Source organism: Amyelois transitella, chromosome 20 (assembly GCF_032362555.1).
Source record: "Amyelois transitella isolate CPQ chromosome 20, ilAmyTran1.1, whole genome shotgun sequence".
NCBI classification, from domain to species: Eukaryota; Metazoa; Arthropoda; class Insecta; order Lepidoptera; family Pyralidae; genus Amyelois; species Amyelois transitella.
In genome coordinates this window covers 8299321-8319554 of record NC_083523.1, presented here as the reverse complement: position 1 = coordinate 8319554, position 20234 = coordinate 8299321, and the positions used below count along the sequence as shown (strand labels likewise).

The following is a 20234-nucleotide window of genomic DNA, read 5'->3' as shown; positions in this document are numbered from 1 at the left end:
TTAAAATAACTTTATCTTCTACGCTCCTACAATGGCAAGTATATGCCAAGGTAACTAAATACTTAAGCTACATTTACGTTTTATTAGAATGGTGGACAGAATTTTGCAAAGTTTTGAAATAACAATTCACGATCTACTTTGTGACATATTGACATTATCGTATTTTGATATGAAAAGTAGGAAAAAAAAATAATATTTATGATTTTTAAGAAGTTGATATATCTCGTACATACTTGATACCGCAAAGAATAAATTATAATTATCGACATGATGAACCTAATGCTATCTAATACTTTACTCCCACTTTTAAATTTTTAAGCAATTATTCTATAAAAATTACTCCGAACGTAAATAATATTTTTACTTTAAGTACTCAAGACTGGAACGACAAGAAGATCATTTTATTCAAGTTACTAAATCTCCGATGTTGAAAAATATAAATTGAGTTAATATTATTCGTAACCATATTTTGTTACCCACGTCAATCCCATTTTAAATTATAAGCGTCGCTGTTCATTGCCCAAATTATTGTTTCGAGCTACTAACCATTATTTTTAAGATTTCGATCTCATATCATTATTAAAACAAACGAAATTATTATTTATGTTTTTTACCATCCCAATTCCTTTTCAAAGCCCTCTTCTTGAGAATGCATTAATACTATAGCAATGCACGACACAAAAGAGTTTATTTACTTCTTGTTACTGGCCAAAACTTATCTCATCAAGACATCAGTAAAATATTGACAGAATATTGGAGTATTGTAATGTCCTAAATTTTGTGTAAATCCATATTCTTTTCCCAGACAAAAATTTTAGATAATGAGTGTTCGTATTAGGGTTCATGCGGTATAGGTCCGAGGTAAAAATATTTACCTCACTTTGAAGGACTTGTACCTTCCGATGTATAAAGGTAAGGACTCAAATTTACCCTTACAACTTCAAATGGTTTATTATTCTACGCCTACGCCACCGTTATACCCAAGGCTTTAAATATCTTCGCTAGAATAGTTTTCAATGAAAATTACCCCTGAGGCCTAGACATTTTGGCCAAGCATATCGTAATGCAACGAAATAATTGGAAATTAAAGCGATACTACTCTTTATGAAATTTCATTGCTACTACACTAGAAGACTATAAGTAGACACTGTAGACAGATTGTGGTCACTCTTCTGTAATCTTATAACTTAATCAACTCAAATTTAAGGATTAAATAATCCTACTCATCTAAGAAAATAATTAGAGTAAGTATGTTATCGATCATAAAGTTTTCCTCCGTTTCCAGAATAACCAGCCTACCAGTTCAGAAATAACAAACGTGCGTACACGTTAGGACAAATACAAGTAGAAGATGATTTGCTTGTCCCTTTACGCCCTGATCGCGTCCGCCACTATACTCTCCTGCGTGCCAGTTTGCTACCGCCAACTGGGACTCAACAAATTCTTTAAGTGCCTCACCAAGAGAAGCAGGTAACTGAGATGATCATTTGTCTGACATTCATGACAGCGTTTATCGCGGCCGGCTGCATATCTTGTGGACCGATTCTACTGGATTCAATTTGGCCGAAGAAACAATGCTGCAGAGTTGTGCCCGCATCGGCTGTTACCGGTACCCATCCTTGCAAGAGCCCGTGCTGTGCTAAGAGGAGTTCGTCGTCTTGATGTGTTGATTTCGAATAAAGATTTTGATAGTATTTTGTTTTTGTTTATTGATCAGAAGTTCTTAAGAGTAAAACAACATCAAATTATTACAATTTCTTTATAAATATGATGATGACAAAAACTTGTGTATTTGTGCTTGCTATATAATGCATTGAAAAATGACAAATCTAAACTGTTAGCTATTAATATTGTCAACCAAAACTTCAATATCAACAAGGTATTCTTTTTCCCATTTTTCAAGGAATTACATGAAATGCTTTCGGTAGTAACAACATGGTAATAACTAATTTAATTCGAAGTAGATGTTGGAAAATTTGTATAATCTGGTTTCGTAAGCTAGATAATATTAACAATGACTACAATATCTTGTTAGCCGGGCTTAGAACGAGGGCGATCATGGGGAAGATCAAATAATAGAAATATTATGTTATCTTCTGTTACCTTTGTCAACGTAATTGTTAATATCATAATGATCCCGTTTAATTATTGTAGTACTCGGATTATAACGCCTCAACTTAAAAAAAACATTAGAATTATTGTCAAACATTCAAATTTACTCCCTGCTTGAAAAATATTGAGGAATATTTAGACCGAATAAGCATGATTGTCTCTTCTGCACAGGCGCTGAACAACTGTTTGTAACTGGATCAACTCGTGAAGACTCTTCGTTGAAATCACATCTTGATTTTAATGTTTTAGGTACGTTTAACAAACAGTATTTCAGATCTTCAAACTAATCCAATCTGCATTCAGTTGATTGATCTGCAACATGAGAAACCAAATGGAATGAACAAGAAAATTATGCTTATAGCTCATTGAGATATTAACATAATTTTCTTGATGGATCGATATTAAATATTCGGTCGTGTTAATCGCTACAAACTATTATCTAAATTTAATCAGTCTATAATAAACACACCTTTAGTCCAAAAAGAGACCACAGTCAAACTACCCTTTGTAAATTCTACTACTATTATAAAGGCGAAAGTTTGTATGGATGTTTGTTACTCTTTCACGCAAAAACTACTGAACCGATTACCATGAAATTCGGTATGTAGGTAGCTGAAGACCCAGAATAACACATAGGCTACTTTTTATCCCAGAGTTCCCGCGGGATTGATAGGGTTTCCATGCGGACGAAGTCGCGGGCGGCCTCTAGTAAGTTAGATATATCAGTAATATATCTTAACATGCTTGACTTGCTCAATTTTTTTAAAAGTATCACTCGAAATTCCAAAACAAACATAAAATTGGTGATTCAATTTCTAACTCTGATTCTTTTTTCAAACAGGTCGCGGTAGAGTGTTTTGGAAAAAGAGTCTGATCGGTACCCACAGCCAAGCTCTCACAAAACAATTTACCGACATGAAGTAACAGCGTCCGCTGCAGCGTTTTGTTCGGCGAGTGTTGAGGTTCGGTTTCTTTTATTCTCTTTGTTTTCCAAAATTTGATACTCTTCAGTGTTGAGAGTTCTGTTAAATACTTGAACGAGTAGAATCACCAATTTAAGTGTAACACTAGTAATTTTAATACTATCATCATTTCCTACAAATGCTTCTTGAAAAAATTTAGATTTGTAAATGTAAATTGATTAAAAACTATAATGTCTGTGAATCCCTGTCCCTAAATGTTGTCTTCTTATTTTTTTATCTTGATCGCTTTGCATGCTTTGCTGAGCTTGCATGAAGAGAGTTATGAATGTGGATGAAGCGAAGGAAGTATGCAGTGATCGTGGCAAGTGGAAAGAGGTGGTCTCTGCCTACCCCTTCGGGAAAGAGGCGTGATTTTATGTATATATGTATCGCTTTGCACTCTGGAGCCCTGGAGAATTAGGGTCAGCCTGTGAGATTACATTTTTAATAAATTCTAGTTCTGTGATATAAATTAAATATGTAGAAGATAGGTAGTACACGCAAATTCTAAGTGTTGCTATTGGATTCTGTCGTATCTCGTCGAGCCTGAAGTAAAGCTGACGTTCCTGGAGGAGGTCTCTAAGAAAAACTGAGTTAGATGCAGCATCGATCTAAGTATTACCAGTATTTTGTGAAAATACATACATACATACATAAAATCACGCCTCTTTCCCGGAGGGGTAGGCAGAGGTTGTGAAAATCAATATGTTTTTATTAGGGAACCGAGACAACTTATCCAAGATTAAGTCATGAATTTGATTTGACATACTCACCAATAGTCTTGATGATACCTTGATGTTACCATAACCTATACAATACAATAGAGAAGTGATCTATATTTGTAAATTGACGTCCGGTAAAAATGCTGCAGTGTAGTTTGATCCGCTGCTTCTTCTTCACGTGCGCTTTAGAAGCGGTAATAGTTATAATTAGATTTAAGTGATGTTGTCTATTACTCACAATATGTACACGAACACTAGCGAACTTTTGCAGGGTCAAAGGTTCATCTTCATAAAGGATTTCCCCTCCGATACAGAAAAAGGTGATATTGACTTTGAAATGAAATGGAATTCTTTTTAAAACCTTATTTTGATTCCCGCTAACAGCCAAAGAGTATCGAAAAATATCAAATCTGTGTTATAGACTTATGACAGCCAAAAATCTGATTCAAATTTAGAAAGTTTTCAAATTATGGTGTCATTTTAGTCATATTTCATGAATTCCTGATATTTGCTTAATATTAAATTTTTAGCAATATGAGCATGAAATTATTGTGGAACTGTGCTAGAATTATTGTCTTATCTGGATTATCCTTTGGCGTTTAGATTTTACAGATGATATAATTAGGTCTTGTATGCGGCGAGCTGTCATTGTAAGTTTCATTACCATTTCTGCTTTATCACATTATTGGATGACTAATAATTTATCGTTCAACTACATAAATAACTACTTTGGGGACATAGTTTCGGGTATATGGATACATTTAAGTAAAATATGACTACACATGAAGTATAACAATTTTACCTGTAATCCGCGACATTTTTACCTTGTTTTACCTGTAATCCGCGACATTTTTACCTTCTCCTGCAGCTTTTTAGATATATTTTATGAAACTGTTTAATGATTTGCTTCCTTCTTTGTATCAGGCATTTATAATTCCAATCTGATGATACTTACTGAGCCAAGGATTTTAAATTAATCGGAAACCACTTTATTTTAAAAGGTCACTTGACCTAACAATGTACGATACGATTGAATTTAATAGTAAAGTAGAATGATTGCTCAACCAATACGCAAAGCTGGTCTTTTTCCTCCTGCTTTACATCCTCAAGTCTGTGGAAATGAAGCCGAGGTGCACCTTTTGCCCATAATTCTGTATTGGGTGAAGCAGGTTTCATGTCAACCAATACGCAAGTCGCAATAGAATTTCTCAAACCAATATTGCCCATAATTCTGGATTGGGTTAAGCAGAATTCATGTCGCAAGTCGCCTGAATAGAATTTGCTCAAACCAATATTTTGTTTCAGGGTGTAAGCCACGCATCAGCTTGCTGTATATGATTTGTATTCCTGTTCTGAGTTTGATTGGAGTGACAGCGTTGATAGCGTGCATACCTTTCTGCGCGAAGGGATTCTTCGAGAAGAAGTGCGCGTGTCCAGTTGCACCCATTTGTCCAGAGTGCGGTGTCCCGTATTGAACGCAGTATGAACGATAGAAAGATCTAGAAAACGTGTGAAACCGACAAAATGATATGCATGAGCTGTTTCACAGTGGCAATAGCTGCGGGTCTCTTTGTCGGTGCACCTGTTTTGTGCGAGAAACTTCTCAAATGTGCATTCAAGTCGAAGAGGAGAGCTAGTTAGTTGTGATGGTGGGTAAATTTTTTGGATATGTTGTTTCGTAGTAATTTTTGAATAAAGCGTATTTTGGTATTGTTTATCAAATCTGGTTTCATTTTACAAGCTTTTGCTTTTGAATGTAGGGTTTAATGGGATGATAATTCTAGTAAACGAGTAATGCATGAGTTTCGAGTTATTATTTTAAAAGTTAAAGCAAAATAGCTTATACTAAGAGTACATTGTAAAGAACCAGTCCAAAATAAATGCATAGTAATTGATACTGTCATTAAAGAATAACTTGTATCCTATTTTGAAGATAAATCTATTTCTATAACTGGTGATGAAAGAAAAATAAACGAGAAGCAAAATACCTTTCTTCAATAGGATTTTTTCATTCTGTGGAAAGTAGGAAAAATAAAGGAGAACTAAAAAAGTCTTCTGTACCCCCTAAGATAGCTATAATATATTTCTAGGATTGCCAGATAATCTTTTAAGCTAACAAACGGGTTAAAAGTTGTACTATACGTATTGTCTTTAGTAATGTTGAAATCAATGAAAAGAAAATCTGTTTTGTTTCAGACCCGGCTGAAAATGATATAAATACTATACCAGCTTCAATTTGCATTATTTGAATAAAATTAAAAATATACATACTGTAAATAGCTATGTATTGTATGTGTATGTTGACAATAGTTACTGCAATAGCCATATTATCTGCTATAATGCTATATCTTAGAATATCCAAGCTGCAAAAGCAAATTAAGAAAACAGTGAAGAATTGAAAGCTCGAATAAAAATTTCAAAGAAGAATGCTACAGAAAACAATTTTTTCTTAATAATTATAAATACGTAATACCGTTTACGATTATTTTTTATAGCTGATAATCGTATTACGAAGGTGTTAATGATTTCTTTGGCTCAACCTACAATTTTGCTTACTAAAATTATAAAATGGGGTATAAAATGAAAATAATTTTAGGAAACATGATTTTAATTCTACACATCTAAACATACACCGTAATATCACTTGACTGATTCCACTAGACTACTTATAACACATTGAGCAAGTACGCGAGCCTGCATCTAAACGAGGCTGACACACTAGATAGAATAAATAAATTAACAAGAGGTTTTATGACACTTAAATTTAGTTATTGACTAAGAAATTTGTTAACTATGTTTGGTCTCTAGTCGGATTTTGTCGATCTCTGTGTATTTCTGGAGTAACAATAGATATTGTAGACTTCTTACTTCTAGGCTTGCCCAACACTGCTTCATCTAATTTGGCTATCGTGGCTGTAGGAGTCTGAAACTCTCCTACTAATCTAGCCATAGAAGTAGGCCTTATAATCTGTACTTTTTCATTATTTATAATAGTCATCTCTTTTTCTTCTTTAATGCTTTCAGCGCTCGATCTGTAAAACCTCTTTACTGGTGGCAAATTGTGTGATTCGACTAAAAATGAATCGTATTTGTGATTTGGTTCAAGTTGATCTGTTAACTTTTCTTGTTTAACGTCTGTTATAGTAAACTTTTCTATTGGTTGGATTTCCTGTTTGATAATCTCTACTGAAGATGTTGTAGATTCGACAGGTTTCACTGTAGTAGTAGTAGTGGTGGTAGGTCCAGTGCTATTCTTTAGTGTCATACGTCTTCTGTGTTTTCGTTCTGCAGAAGAAGACCTTGAAGTATTCTCTGCCGAACTGTACCTTGAAGATTTCTTTTCCGTTGAAGTATTTTCACTTGTATTATTGAAGTTTATGCCTGCGTTGACTGTTATAAATTTATAATCAGAATTGTTTTGTTCTTCGTTACTTGATTTCGATGGACTTCTGTTTACGTTATTAGAGTTGGTGGAAACATTGAAATTTCTTGTAGAACGATAAACTGGCGATGGCGCAGAAGGTTCAGTCTTAGTATTACTTCGCTCGTCGACGATTATTGGTTGGGGAGTAACGATTTGGATGCTATTAGAACCATTGTCTTGAACTGGCCTCGAATCATGATTTTCAAGGATGGATATAGCTTCTTTTATACCTTCTACCTCTTCAGGATTTGTTGGACGACCTGAAATTACATGTTGCATGTTTAACTCTTTTTAAGAAACGGAGTTGTTATTTACATGTATGCCCACAATACAGTTCAATCGCCTTGATTGACTAAAAATTAAATATGTGTAATTTGGTACCTAAAAACTATTAATAATTTTTAACTGTAAATTGAAAGAACAAGCAAGAATGTGTAGTGTAAGTGCGTATCTATAATGAAAATCTGATAAAACTAAATTAAAATGAAGAAATTTAGTTTTTACGAAAATGTCGCGAGGAAATTCTCACCCAATCCCGAAAAACTATGACTACTAATAACAATATGTAACTTTGATCTTACCATCTTCTTGCATCTCCTTCTTGTATGAAGAGAAGAAAGTCAGAGCCTTCATCAGCTGGTAGCTTTTAGAGACAGGAATGTTAGTATCGTACAATCTGCGAGTATTTTTGCAGTCTACGTAGAACCACCAGTTGCATTTGAGGATAGTTTGGTCGAAGAGGGTCGATTCTGGGCACAAGAAGGATTTCATCACCAAGCCATCATCGGTCAGGGCGCAGACGTGGAATACCTGAAATTATATTAGTTCGCATTAAATCAGGAATTTTAAAAATTCGCGATGCCAAAGTGGTATGTAAATGCAGATGCCATAAAGAAAATAGTGGGTTAATTCAGAAGATACTCAAATTACTGGCTCAAAAAGATATTGTATCATCAAGAAATAAAATGATTATAATAAAGTCAGTAGTGAAAGTAGAAAGCCAATATTTTCAAAAGCGAAAATAAGTGCGAGCTTATGTATTCAAGCGTTTGTAAAAATTAAAGGAAATGCTTAAAATCTCGAGAGCCATAGAGCTATACAATCTTTGACGTTTTTCAGAATTGAATTTATCTACCTCGTAGGCTTGTCTATGAGAAAATAAGTAAACCTACCATGCATCCAAGGCTCTCATCCCCGTACAGTCCAGGGAAGTATTTTTGGTCTCCGCAATGGAAATTGGTCTCTGGCAGGTCCACTTTGGACTGGAAGTGGTCGTCGAAGTTCTTCTCGTAACCCACTGGGTAATATTCCCGGGGGGCGTTCATGACTTTACCCGTGGTTGGATGTCTGGAAAATAGTATAAGAAAATTATTATTGTTTACATCTCGGAAGGGATATAAAGAAATGCTTTACATTTGTCTTTGTATTTTATGCGGACCAAAGGTCCCAACTGCTGAGGGAAAAACTGCGAACATGCAAAGATGAGAGAAGAATTACTTTATTCAAAGTTGGCACAAGATGTATGGCTCACTGTAGCCTGTGGATAAAAGCATACCTAAAATATCTCGAACAAATATTTTAGTCTCTACAAATGAATGTTGTATAATAAAATTGGTTTTAATTCTTACCTCTTTGGTTTCTGTACAACAGAAGACACAATTATTTCGGGCTCAGGTTGCGTCTGGAACACGATTGGTTTCTCTGTTGTCGTTGTAGTAGTCGTCGTAGTCGTCGACGTTGGCACTTCGAAATTTGTGTACTTGTTCAGTAGCTGTTGTTGCCTCAACGCTATCGCCGCTTCTACCGCTTCCATAGATATATTCCCAGCTTTGGCTATTTCAGCTATCTTCGCATTGATATCTTCTTTATTGAATTTTAGAGTAGTATCATCACCGTAACCAGTGATAGTATTGTAGTCGTCAATCTTCTTCGTGTTATACGCGTTAGCGATGTCGTGGACTTGCTTAGGGACCGGGTCTATAAAATTAGAAATAGGATTTTGGATAAAGTGTTGTGAATAGGCAGATGGATGTGTTTGAATGGAATCTTTCAATATTGGTGCAGGTATTATTGATATGGCTTGTGTAGGTGGAGGTGATATAGGCATCGGAATGAATGGGTTAACAGTTGTCGGCATGGAATAGAGTTTTGGAGTGTTAATGATTATCGGCGTTGGTGTGATTCTGAGTAACTGTGGCGAGAATTGTACTGCGGTCATTTGCGAAACCATTTTTGATACTTGATTGTGTGAGTTTGGGCTTTGTGGGTAATTCTCACTTTGGTACGCCAGTCCTGGTCCTTTCGACTGCGGGATCTGCATTGGTGTGTAGATTTTCTTGGTGGCCGCGATGGGAACTACTTTAAGAGTGTCTTCTTTGGGAGGTAGCGGTTTGAACGGTGGGACTCCCATAGGAACAGGCTTCGCTAGTGTTATACCCTGGTTTCCGGAGTTGCTTATTCGGGATATTGTTTTTGGTGTTTCGACTGAGGGTACAACGATTGGCTGCATCGTGCTGGAGACTCTACGATGCAAGGTTGATAGTTTATCCATTGCAGCCTGATTCGGACGACTGACTGGCGCCATCGGTCTCATCATTATTCTGTTTTGTTTACCTCGTTTCTGTAATAGAATAAAATGAATTTTAATAAAATAAAAAAAAAAACGGAAACCTGTAGCCTCTTCGAACCCCTCTGATTTATGTATGTACTAGCTGTGCCTGCGACTTCGTCCGCGTGGAATAGTTATTTTGGGCATCATTGAAGCCCTCAAGGATGCTCCTTCCCCGATTTTTTTCACATTTTCCATTATTTCTTCGCTCCTAATAGTTGCAGCTAAACGTTATATAGCCTAAAACCTTCCTCGATAAATGGTCTATTCAACACAAAAATAATCTTTCAAATCGAACCAGTAGTTCTTAAGATTAGCACATTCAAACAAACTCTTCAGTTTTATAATATTAGTATAGATAAATCTAAGTGCCTATTTAAACTAAAAAAAATATTCTAATAGAATTATAACCAGAAATATGTACCTACAACTTACAAAAGAAAAAGAAATGAAAATAAAGTTGAAACGCCTGTGCAATACTATCTTGCCGTCGTCGGGTCTTCCCATACTCCCTTAGGGAGTCGGAGTAGATTGGTCAGGGCTTTTGGCCCTCTTTAATGGCATCATCGCTGCCTACGACTGTAGGCAGGTCGATGGGGCGGCCGTGACGGCCTGGGTCGGCGGCGGCGTCGTCACTGGTCGACGACGTCTGCCGCAAGGCAGCAAGGGGAGGGTTTCACCCGACGACCCTGAGGGCGGGCGTGCGATGCCACGCAGGTGGCTGAGTGATGACGCGTCCGCCCTCTCGAATATCTAGGTTCTCCCACTTCAGGTCCCTGAGAATCGTCGAGTTCCTCACGTAGCGCGGGGCTCCGACGACTTTGGTTCTCTTGGGCTCTGAGTCTTCTCCTGTTAGTCTCAGAGCAGAATGCGTACCACGCCGGGGCCGTGTACGTGAGGCGGGATCTGACGTACGTTTGGTAGATCCCGAGCTTCGTCCTCAGGGCGAGGCTGGAGGAGAGAACTGCGTGAAGTCTCCCCCTGGCTGCCTTGGTCATAAAGCTTGCGCTCGCCTCCTGCCCCTTTTATACCCTGCCGCCGCTAGCCGCGTCGAGGGCGGCAACCGTTACGCAAAAATAATCCTTATATCATGATTCAGTAGTTACGCGCGATGGCTTGTTAGGGTATTTTATTTCACGTGTAAGTTTGGTGTTTCTATACCGATTTCGATGATTCTTTTTTTATTGAAAAGTAATATTAATTTATAAGAATTACGAATGAGTGTGAGTGTTATTGGTATTATAAACATCAGAGTAAAGAAATATAATCGGAAATCTCCGAACTGTTAAGCTATTAGGAATTACACGTGTTATTGTAAGTCAACCATAAAAGATAGACTTATGCTGTCTTGGGATATTTTTTTAATAATTTTATGTAGAATATTTCCGTTGTACATAGTTTTGCTGTATCTTTAACCACTAAGGCTGCACACGCGACGGAAGCTTAAAAAGTCAAGTAACTTCTCCCGTTTTCCCAACATTTCCTTTCACTGCTCTGCTCCTATTGATTGTAGCGTAATGAAAAGTATACTATAACCTGCTCAGGAGTATGAAGAATAACTGTACCAAGTTTCATTAAAATCTGTCAAGTAGTTTTTGTTTCTATAAAGAACATACAGACAGACAGACAGACAGACAGACAGACAGACAGACAGACAGACAAAAATTTTACTGATTGCATTTTTGGCATCAGTATCGATCACTAATCACCCCCTGATAGTTATTTTGAAAAAATATTCCATGTACAGAATTGACCTCTCTACAGATTTATTATAAGTATAGATATATGTGTAATTTATAAAACATCGCAAAATATATTGTAATGTAAATTATCATCTAACTGATCCGGAAAGCGAACAAAATAGAACTATATATAGAACGCATACTATCCGAATAATATAGCAGTAATATACAGACAAACGGACATGACAAACAGGGTTGCGTTGTTGCTATTTGGCTCCGAAACCATGTCATGATCGTCATCCGACCGTCATCCGTCGATCCGTCATGACGCCATGACGTCTAGTACCGATGTTGACGAGATGTAACTTAATAGTTATAGAAATAGTTAGTACAAATTCCAAGTTCTTAAGGTCATCGTTATTACCAACATAAATACAAATACTATGAAGGCGTCATGCATAACAATCTGCATAATACGGTACATTTTGCCGTAACGGGACGCCTTAATATCCATTCCATTGATCTGAGTCGTTCAACAGGTTTTTGCAGACAACTCTCACAAAGCGTTTTATAAATATCTACAGTGTATTGAAAATTTGCACTTCTCTTGTTATGAGTATATTACTGTTCACAACTTTAACGAAAGATTTTGACAGTGTATTTATTATTTTGCCTAATAACATTGTGCCGTGTGGTTACTTTAGAATAGAACCACTTCCATGGATGTCGTAAAAGGCGACTAAGGGATGTGCATAAAAACTTGGGAATACCTTTTGTAGGCGATTGGCTAGCAACCTGTCACTATTTGAATCCGCAATTCGATCATGGAGTTATGTGTAACTTTCAGCTATACATAACTCCATGATCAGCTGAACAGCTGTAGTTGAGCGTGGCCGTTCAGCCTTTTCGAGACTGTTTGCCCCGAAACGGATATAGACGTGACCATAAAGTCGCGAACAGCTTGAAGATTCATAAATTGACCCTCGCCTCTTGCTTTTTTTTATTAATTTTGTTTGTTTAAACTTTAGGTTATTGTGTCACATACATACATATAATCACGTCTATATCCCTTGCGGGGTAGACAGAGCCAACAGTCTTGTAAAGACTAATAGGCAACGTTCAGCTGTTTGGCTTTAAGATGGAATTGAGATTCAAATAGTGACAGGTTGCTAGCCCATCGCCTAAAAGAAGAATCCCAAGTTTATAAGCCTACCCCTTAGTCACCTTTCACGACATCCATGAGAAAGAGATGGGGAGTGGTCCTATTCTTTTTTCTATTCGTGCCGGGAACCACACGGCAAATTTGTGTCACATAATATGTTTTTAAGTCTTTAAAAGGCTTTCTAGTTTGTTTGCGATTCTCACCTCTTGCTTGCCGACTGAGCGCGGGGTGGCGTCACCGATGACGTTGGTTGGAGCCCCGTTCCTGACGCTCACAGATCTCCTCCGGCTGGGGTCCTGGTTCGTCAGGGATTGCTCGAAGCCCAACTCGTCGCCGAGACTGAAGCCTGGAACATAAACACAACATATATATGTAAGTATACATATAATGTGCTGTGTGTTTTCCCGGCACCAATACAAAAAAGAATAGGACCACTCCATCTCTTTCCCATGGATGTAAAATGCGACTAAGGGATAGGCTTACAAACTTGAGATTCTTTTTTAGGCGATGGGCTAGCTACCTGTCACTATTTGAATCTCAATTCTATCATTAAGACAAATAGCTGAACGTGCCCATTCAGTCTTTTCAAGACTGTTGGCTCTGTCTACCCCTCAAGGGATATAGACGTGACCATATGTAATGTAATGTATACATATAATCACAGCGCAGAAACTTGGGATTCCCCTTGTAGGCGATGGGCTAGCAACCTGTCTCTATTTGAATAGAACCACTCCATATCTTTCCTATGGATGTCTTAAAAGGCGACTAAAGTATAAGCTTATAAACTTGGGATTCCTCTTATAGGAGATGGGCTAGATACCTGTCACTATTTGAATCTCAGTTCCATCATTAAGCCATACAGCTGAACGTGGCCTAGACTGTAGGCTCTGTCTATTCCGCAAGGGATATGAACGTGACTATATATATTTATGTCTATAACCGCACACATGTACATTAGTTTGAGTGCCAACCGATGCTTTTACGGTGAGGGAAAACATCGCGAGGAAACCTGCACATTCAGGCAAACTTCCAACTGTCCAACATATAAATCGGATATGTGAAAGTTAATGTCTCTGACATGTTAATAATTACTTTATAAGATTTCTTTGCATTCATTACACATACCTTTGAATAATTACAATTTAAAACTCTTTGATTAAAAACTCATGATCTTTTATCTACATGCATTTGATAGATTGATGCATTGCATCAATGTATGTATGTCTTGACCTATGTATGCTATTGAAACGAAAGCCGAAATTATCTTTTACTACAGTCAATGGAAGAATACCTTTATATCGTAATTTGAAGATGAAAGTACATTGTTAACAATTATGTCTTAATTAGGCGTCTATTCACACGTGTTGTACGAAACGAACATCTATCATTAGTAACATTTGAAAAGGTGCTTTTACACCGTCCGTTAAATATCAACCCGTATACTTCCGTGTGGTCCCCGGCACCAATAAAAAAAATAATAAGACCACTCCATCTCTTTCCCATGGATGTCGTAAAAGGCGACTAAGGGATAGGCTTACAAACTTGGGATTCTTTTCTAGGCGACGGGCTAGCAATCTGTCACTATTTGAATCTCAATTACATATATCATTAATCCAAATAGCTGAACGTGGCCTTTCAGTATTTTCAAGATCGTTGGCTCTGTCTGCCCCGCAAGGGATATAGACGTGACCATATGTACGTATGTATGTTTATTTAGAAATCGTAAATGAGTAATTTATCGGAATATGCAAGTAATTAGAAGTAGATAGATAGATGAAACTCTTTATTGCACCATAAGAGTAAAATATACAAAACAGACAGAGATGGTACAAAGGCGGACTTGTCGCTATCTCTTCCAGTGAACCTTTGGGTGGAAGGAAACCAAACAATTCAATATATTCTGGGAAAGATTGAGAAAAAAAAAATGATTCCATACTGTTCTGCTGTTTTATTTCCGTGCAGATTGTTAAAGACATTGATTCACAGTCTTTTCGAGATATTACATACATACATATCACGTCTATATCCCTTGCGAGGTAGACAGAGCCAACAGTCTTGTAAAGACTGATAGGCCACGTTCAGCTATTTGGCTTAACAATAGAATTGAGATTTAACTAGTGACAGGTTGCTAGCCCATCGCCTAAAAAAGAATCCCAAGTTTGTAAGCCTATTCGAGATATTGGCTATGTGTATCCCGTAAAGGATTAAGACGTGATCGCATGTATGTTTGTATGACGGCCTCTGTGACGCAGCGGTAGTGCGCTTGTCTGTGTCACCGGAGGTCCCGGGTTCGAATCCCGGCCAGGGCATGATGAGAAACGAACTTTCTCTGATTGGCCTGGGTCTTGGATGTTTATCTATATTATGTATTTATTATAAAATATAGTATCGTAGAGTTAGTATCTCGTAACACAAGTTTCGAACTTACTTCGAGGCTAACTCAATCTGTGTAATTTGTCCCGTATATATTTATTTTATTTATTTATTTATGTATGTTAATACACTTACCAATACTAGCGTGTGCCTTCAAGCCTCCCAGATTACGTACACGGAACAGTCCAGATTTTTTGAAGGCGCAGTTGATTTTGAAGCCGAAGTCCGATTCCAGAACGCAAGTCGGTTGTACGATTTCTGTAAGAGAATAACAATAAATTTAAAAACTAGTAGTGCCGTGTGTTTCCCGGCACGAATACTAAAAAGAATAGGACCACTCCATCTCTTTCCCATGGATGTCGTAAAAGGCGACTAAGGGACAGGCTTACAAACTTGGGATTCTTTTTTAGGCGATGGGCTAGCAATTACTTTCTATATCTAAAACAACATGTCGTTGTCCTCGTGACGCATTCACTATTAATTTATATTGTAGTAAATGTATGTTTATTTACTTGACATTTGTTATTTTATGATAAAATGATTTAGGTTTATTAATATCAGTAAGTTTATGCAAGGTTTTTTATCTCAATTATGATGTACACAAGCCAATGCCTTTCTTTACACTTTCCTGTCATGGGCCTGATGGAAGAAATTTCTCTAGAAATAAGTAGTTGGTGCCCTTTTGCTGAATTTCTCTTTGTTTTAAGTTTTATTCCTATTTTCCTTGATGAACATAAATATATAAATAAATAAATATGTGTTACGCATACAGAACAATATCTTCAAGTGAAATCTATCTTCGTGTAGGAGTAAAGACCTTAAAGGATGCGGAGAAATCTGGGTCGAACCCGTATCGCATCCTGATGCCTTGGACTGCGGCGGAACTATGCAATAGTTAATTAATCAGGTGAGGAAGGAAATTGCTCCGATGTGGCGATAACGAATAATATACATTCATACATATAACATACATATATACATATGGTCCCGTCTATATACCTTGCGGGGTAAACAGAGCCGACAGTCTTGAAAACACTGAATGGCCACGTTCAGCTATTTGGCTTAATGATAGAATTGAGATTCAAATAGTGACAGGTTGCTAGTCCATCGCCTAAAAAAGAATCCCAAGTTTGTAAGCCTATCCCTATACATATATATTACGTATTATATACATACATATAATTACGTCTTTATCCCTTACGCGGTAGACTGACACAACGGTTTAAGAAAAATAGCCATGTATCAATCAATGATGGATGTATCAATGATGGAGTTGAGATTCAAATAGTGACAGGTTCCAATCACTTTTAAGCATTTACTTTAGTCGCCCTTCACGATATCCACAGCTAAGACATAGAGTAGATACCGGGAACCACACGACACTATCATAATGGCATTTAAAATGAAATCAATTTACAAATCTGTATGCCAAAGTTGGATGGTTGCAATGAAAGTTTTATTGCAAAATAGATATCCAACGCAACCGGGTTTGCCCGATGACGCACGGTCATTACGATTATTTAATGGGGGGACACCGCATTATTGTAATATACATTGATAAATCTGTACATATAATAAAACAGTAAAAATATTTTGTCTGTACATTTAGTATTTTTGACTGAAATATATAGAGGGACACTTAGAATGAATAATACTCGTAGAAACTCGTAAAATTTTGTTTTTTGAATTTTTTTTCTGTCTGTCTGTATGTATGATCACGATCGTTTATCTCCGAAAGTACTGAACCGATTTACTTAAAACTTTCAGCAATTGCTTTGTTTTAACTCAGAAACATATTTAAAGTTTGTTTTATCAAAATCGGTTCTCTAAAAAAAGTTATCATCATTTGAATGAACTCAAGGCATGAGTTTGCCTGCAAATAAGTTTACGCGGAAAAATTCGAAATTTACGCGGACGAAGTCACGGGCAACAGCTAGTAGTGAAGTAAGGAAATTTGATCCAATAAATATTTTCGGTTTCCACAAAAACAGCTTTTTTCATCTTCATACATATCTTTATATCATAAGCAGAGGTCGGAATAGGTAAATTGAATTGGGGTCAATGAACTGAAACGTATATATTAATATGGACATGCCTCCGTCCGGGATTGCGGGATTTGTAAATTATTAAAATTTTTGAATATATTAGAGGTAGCTGTTTTCCCACGACTTCGTTCACGTAAATTGTAGTCCTATGTTACCCGCGGATAATGTAGTGTACTGTAAGTATAAGTACTGAAATGGAATCCCGGAAAAGAGGCTTATCCATGTTATGCTTTCTATGGTAATTCATGATGCAAGTATATAAAATCAATCTACCTATTCCGATCTATTATCATATGGGATAAAGATAATTATTATCCTATGTATAATAGGTACTTGGAGCAATAACTTGATAACTATTGATCGAAAATATCAATTTAAAAAAAGATATTGATGGTATTTCGACGCATACGAAGTTCCTGTCAACAGCCGAATATATAGAATCTACTAAGTTTTCCCACGAGAGTCGCTCCCAAGGGGAATTCCAGGAAGAAAAGGAACTATGTATGTTACTCCAGCCTATCTTGGTGCCAAATTTCACCACAATCTGTCACGTGATTTTTTACTTTATTGTTTACAATGCAAAAAGAAACATACATACATACATATGGTCACGTCCCTTGCGGGGTAGACAGAGCCAACAGTCTTGAAAAGACTGAATAACAACAACCAAACAAAACAACTTTCTTTCCAAAAAGAAACCTTTCCCTTTATATTTAAGGTATGATATAAAAAGTTAAGAAGGTACTTATTAAAAAGTTGTTCATTTAAAAACTCGTCAATACATCGTCATTTCTGTCTTGACAGTGTCATAAATCTGTGGCCAGGCCGATCGCCAGCCGGATGTTTCGGAGAAAGGTTGCGCCACTTACACTGACGTACTCACAGATAGCGGAACAAAAAGAATGTGTTTGTTTATTGCGTCACTATGGCTATGACACTTTTTTTGTTTGAGTTTTACTTATTTGTTTTTATTTCAGAAATCTTTGTCGAAAATTTGAATTTAAAAGCAAATTAAGATATCTGTAGGTCTCTAAAAGAAAATTTATCTAAAATGTCAGAAAAGCCTTAGACTTATCATTAGGAATACTTGTAATAAATGATGTTATTCTACACGGCTTGTTACAAGTCCGTTACCGAAGGAAAGTGAAAACAATTGAATTCGCCGACCAGCGGCGCGTGCGCAGACAATGTAAGCTTCGATCATAATAAGCAATACGACCACTAACACTAGGCATTCGTTGTTACATACATGTATGTACTATTTTTTGATCGGAATCAATATATACTTCTTTACAAATATTATAAAGCTGATGAGTTTGTTTGTTTGTTTGAACGCGCTAATCTCAGGAACTACTGGTTCGAATTGAAAAATTATTTTTGTGTTTAATAGACCATTTATTGAGGAAGGCTTAAGGCTATATAACATTACGCTGCAACTTATAGGAGCGAAGAAATAATGGAAAATGTCAAACAAAAAACGGGGAAAATTATTCATCCTCGAGGGCTTCAATGATGCCCAAATTAACTATTCCCCGCGGATGAAGTCGCGAGCACACCTAGTGTAGTATAAGTTTAGGTTGTATATTATTCGATTCTACAAATTTTCTCGATTTGTAGATGAACAAAGGTCATTGACCCAGCTCTAAATGTAAGCTTTATGGAAAGTACTAATTTAACTTTAGGGAAAGTGGCCGAAGACGGGAGACACAATGAATACTTATATTAAAACAAATCAAATAATTGGATAGGATATCGTAAAAGGCGAGTAAGGGAAAGGCTAATTAACTTGGGATTCTTCTTATGTGTGTTGTGCTAGCAACCTGTCACTGTTTGAATATCAATGAAAAGACTGAACGTGGCCTTTCAGTCTTTTCGAGACTGTTGGCTCTGTCTACCTTTAGGTATAAAGACGTGATTGTACAAAATTCCTGTGCAAAATGATTGTGCCGTGTGGTTCCCGGCACCAATGAAAAAAAGAATAGGACCATTCCATCTCTTTCCCATGGATGTCGTAAAAGGCGACTAAGGGATAGGCTTACAAAATTGGGATTCTTTTTTTTAGGCGATGGGCTAGCAACCTGTCACTATTTGAATCTCAATTCTATCATAAAGCCAAATAGCTAAACGTGGCCATTCAGTCTTTTTAAGACTGTTGGCTCTGTCTACCCCGCAAAGGATATAGACGTAACAATATGTATGTATGTATGTATGTTGTACAAAATGTACGTACATATCTTCAACTTATTAGGCCAAATTAAGGACTTCCTGGTAAAGGGTCAGGTCAAAAGTACCCGAAACCGCCGAGCTTGCGTGAAGAGTTATGAATGTGGATGAAGCGAAGGAAGTATGCAGAGATTGTGGCAAGTGGAAAGAGGTAGTCTCTGCCTACCCCTCCGGGAAAGAGGCGTGATTTTATGTATGTATGTATGTTATTCTTATTTTCCTTGATGTACATAAATATATAATAATAAATATCTGAAGTTCATACTATCGCTATTGTAACTTCACAATCGTAATGAGCTGAATGAGGCGGTGTCATTGAGCCAAATCACCGTGAAATCATCGCATTGTATGTAAGTAATGATCAATTTGTTGCAACGCTCGGTAGTAAGAGTGATCGCACGTCTTTATTTCTTACGGCATAGACACAATAGTCTAAAGACTCGGAGGCGACGTTAAAATGGATTTTTTTTCTTTAATAACAAATCCTTAGAATCTAAATGCGTATGTGCGGTAATTGAAACAGCTGACTTATATTATGACTAGCTTTTGCCCGAGGCTTTTTCCATTCCAGCCCTTGTAGCCCTTGGTACGCGCCGCATTTTGTCCCACGATAAACTATCGCTGTTTCGTTTTTACTGTGAGTTGAAACGGGACAGCGATAGTTTTTCGCGAGATATAACGGCGTCGCGTGCGCATAGCTGCAGGGTACATTGACGGGACTGCAAAGATACCAACTCTTTGAGGCACTAACAAGTTTAAAATTTCTCTATCAAAATTCCTTATGCTTCTTAATGCCATCCAGATGCGTCAAACTTATTAAATCTTATTTTCTTATCTTGGGTTCAACATTAGTATATTTTCTTCATCTATGGTTATGACCAGTGCGTGACTCTGCTGACCAGATGAATCACGCGCAGTTTT

At 36.9% G+C, this 20234-nt stretch overlaps 1 protein-coding gene across 2 annotated transcripts in view; it reads right to left on the bottom strand.

The window, feature by feature from the left end:
• Positions 1–6418: 6418 nt before the first annotated feature.
• The window catches only part of LOC106131484 (uncharacterized), a 50055-nt gene continuing 36239 nt past the window's right edge, over positions 6419–20234 (bottom strand). Inside the window, exons 2-8 of one of the 2 annotated variants that reach the window (XM_013330596.2) lie at positions 15181–15303; positions 12876–13018; positions 9498–9840; positions 8849–9197; positions 8393–8567; positions 7802–8030; positions 6419–7480 (exon numbers count right to left, since the gene is read on the bottom strand). In XM_013330596.2, coding sequence (XP_013186050.2) covers positions 6588–7480; positions 7802–8030; positions 8393–8567; positions 8849–9197; positions 9498–9840; positions 12876–13018; positions 15181–15303 — 2255 coding nt within the window. In that variant the 3' untranslated portion in view covers positions 6419–6587. Of the gene's footprint in view, positions 7481–7801; positions 8031–8392; positions 8568–8848; positions 9841–12875; positions 13019–15180; positions 15304–20234 lie in introns of both variants that reach the window. The other variant, XM_060949839.1, reaches the window with a different exon arrangement.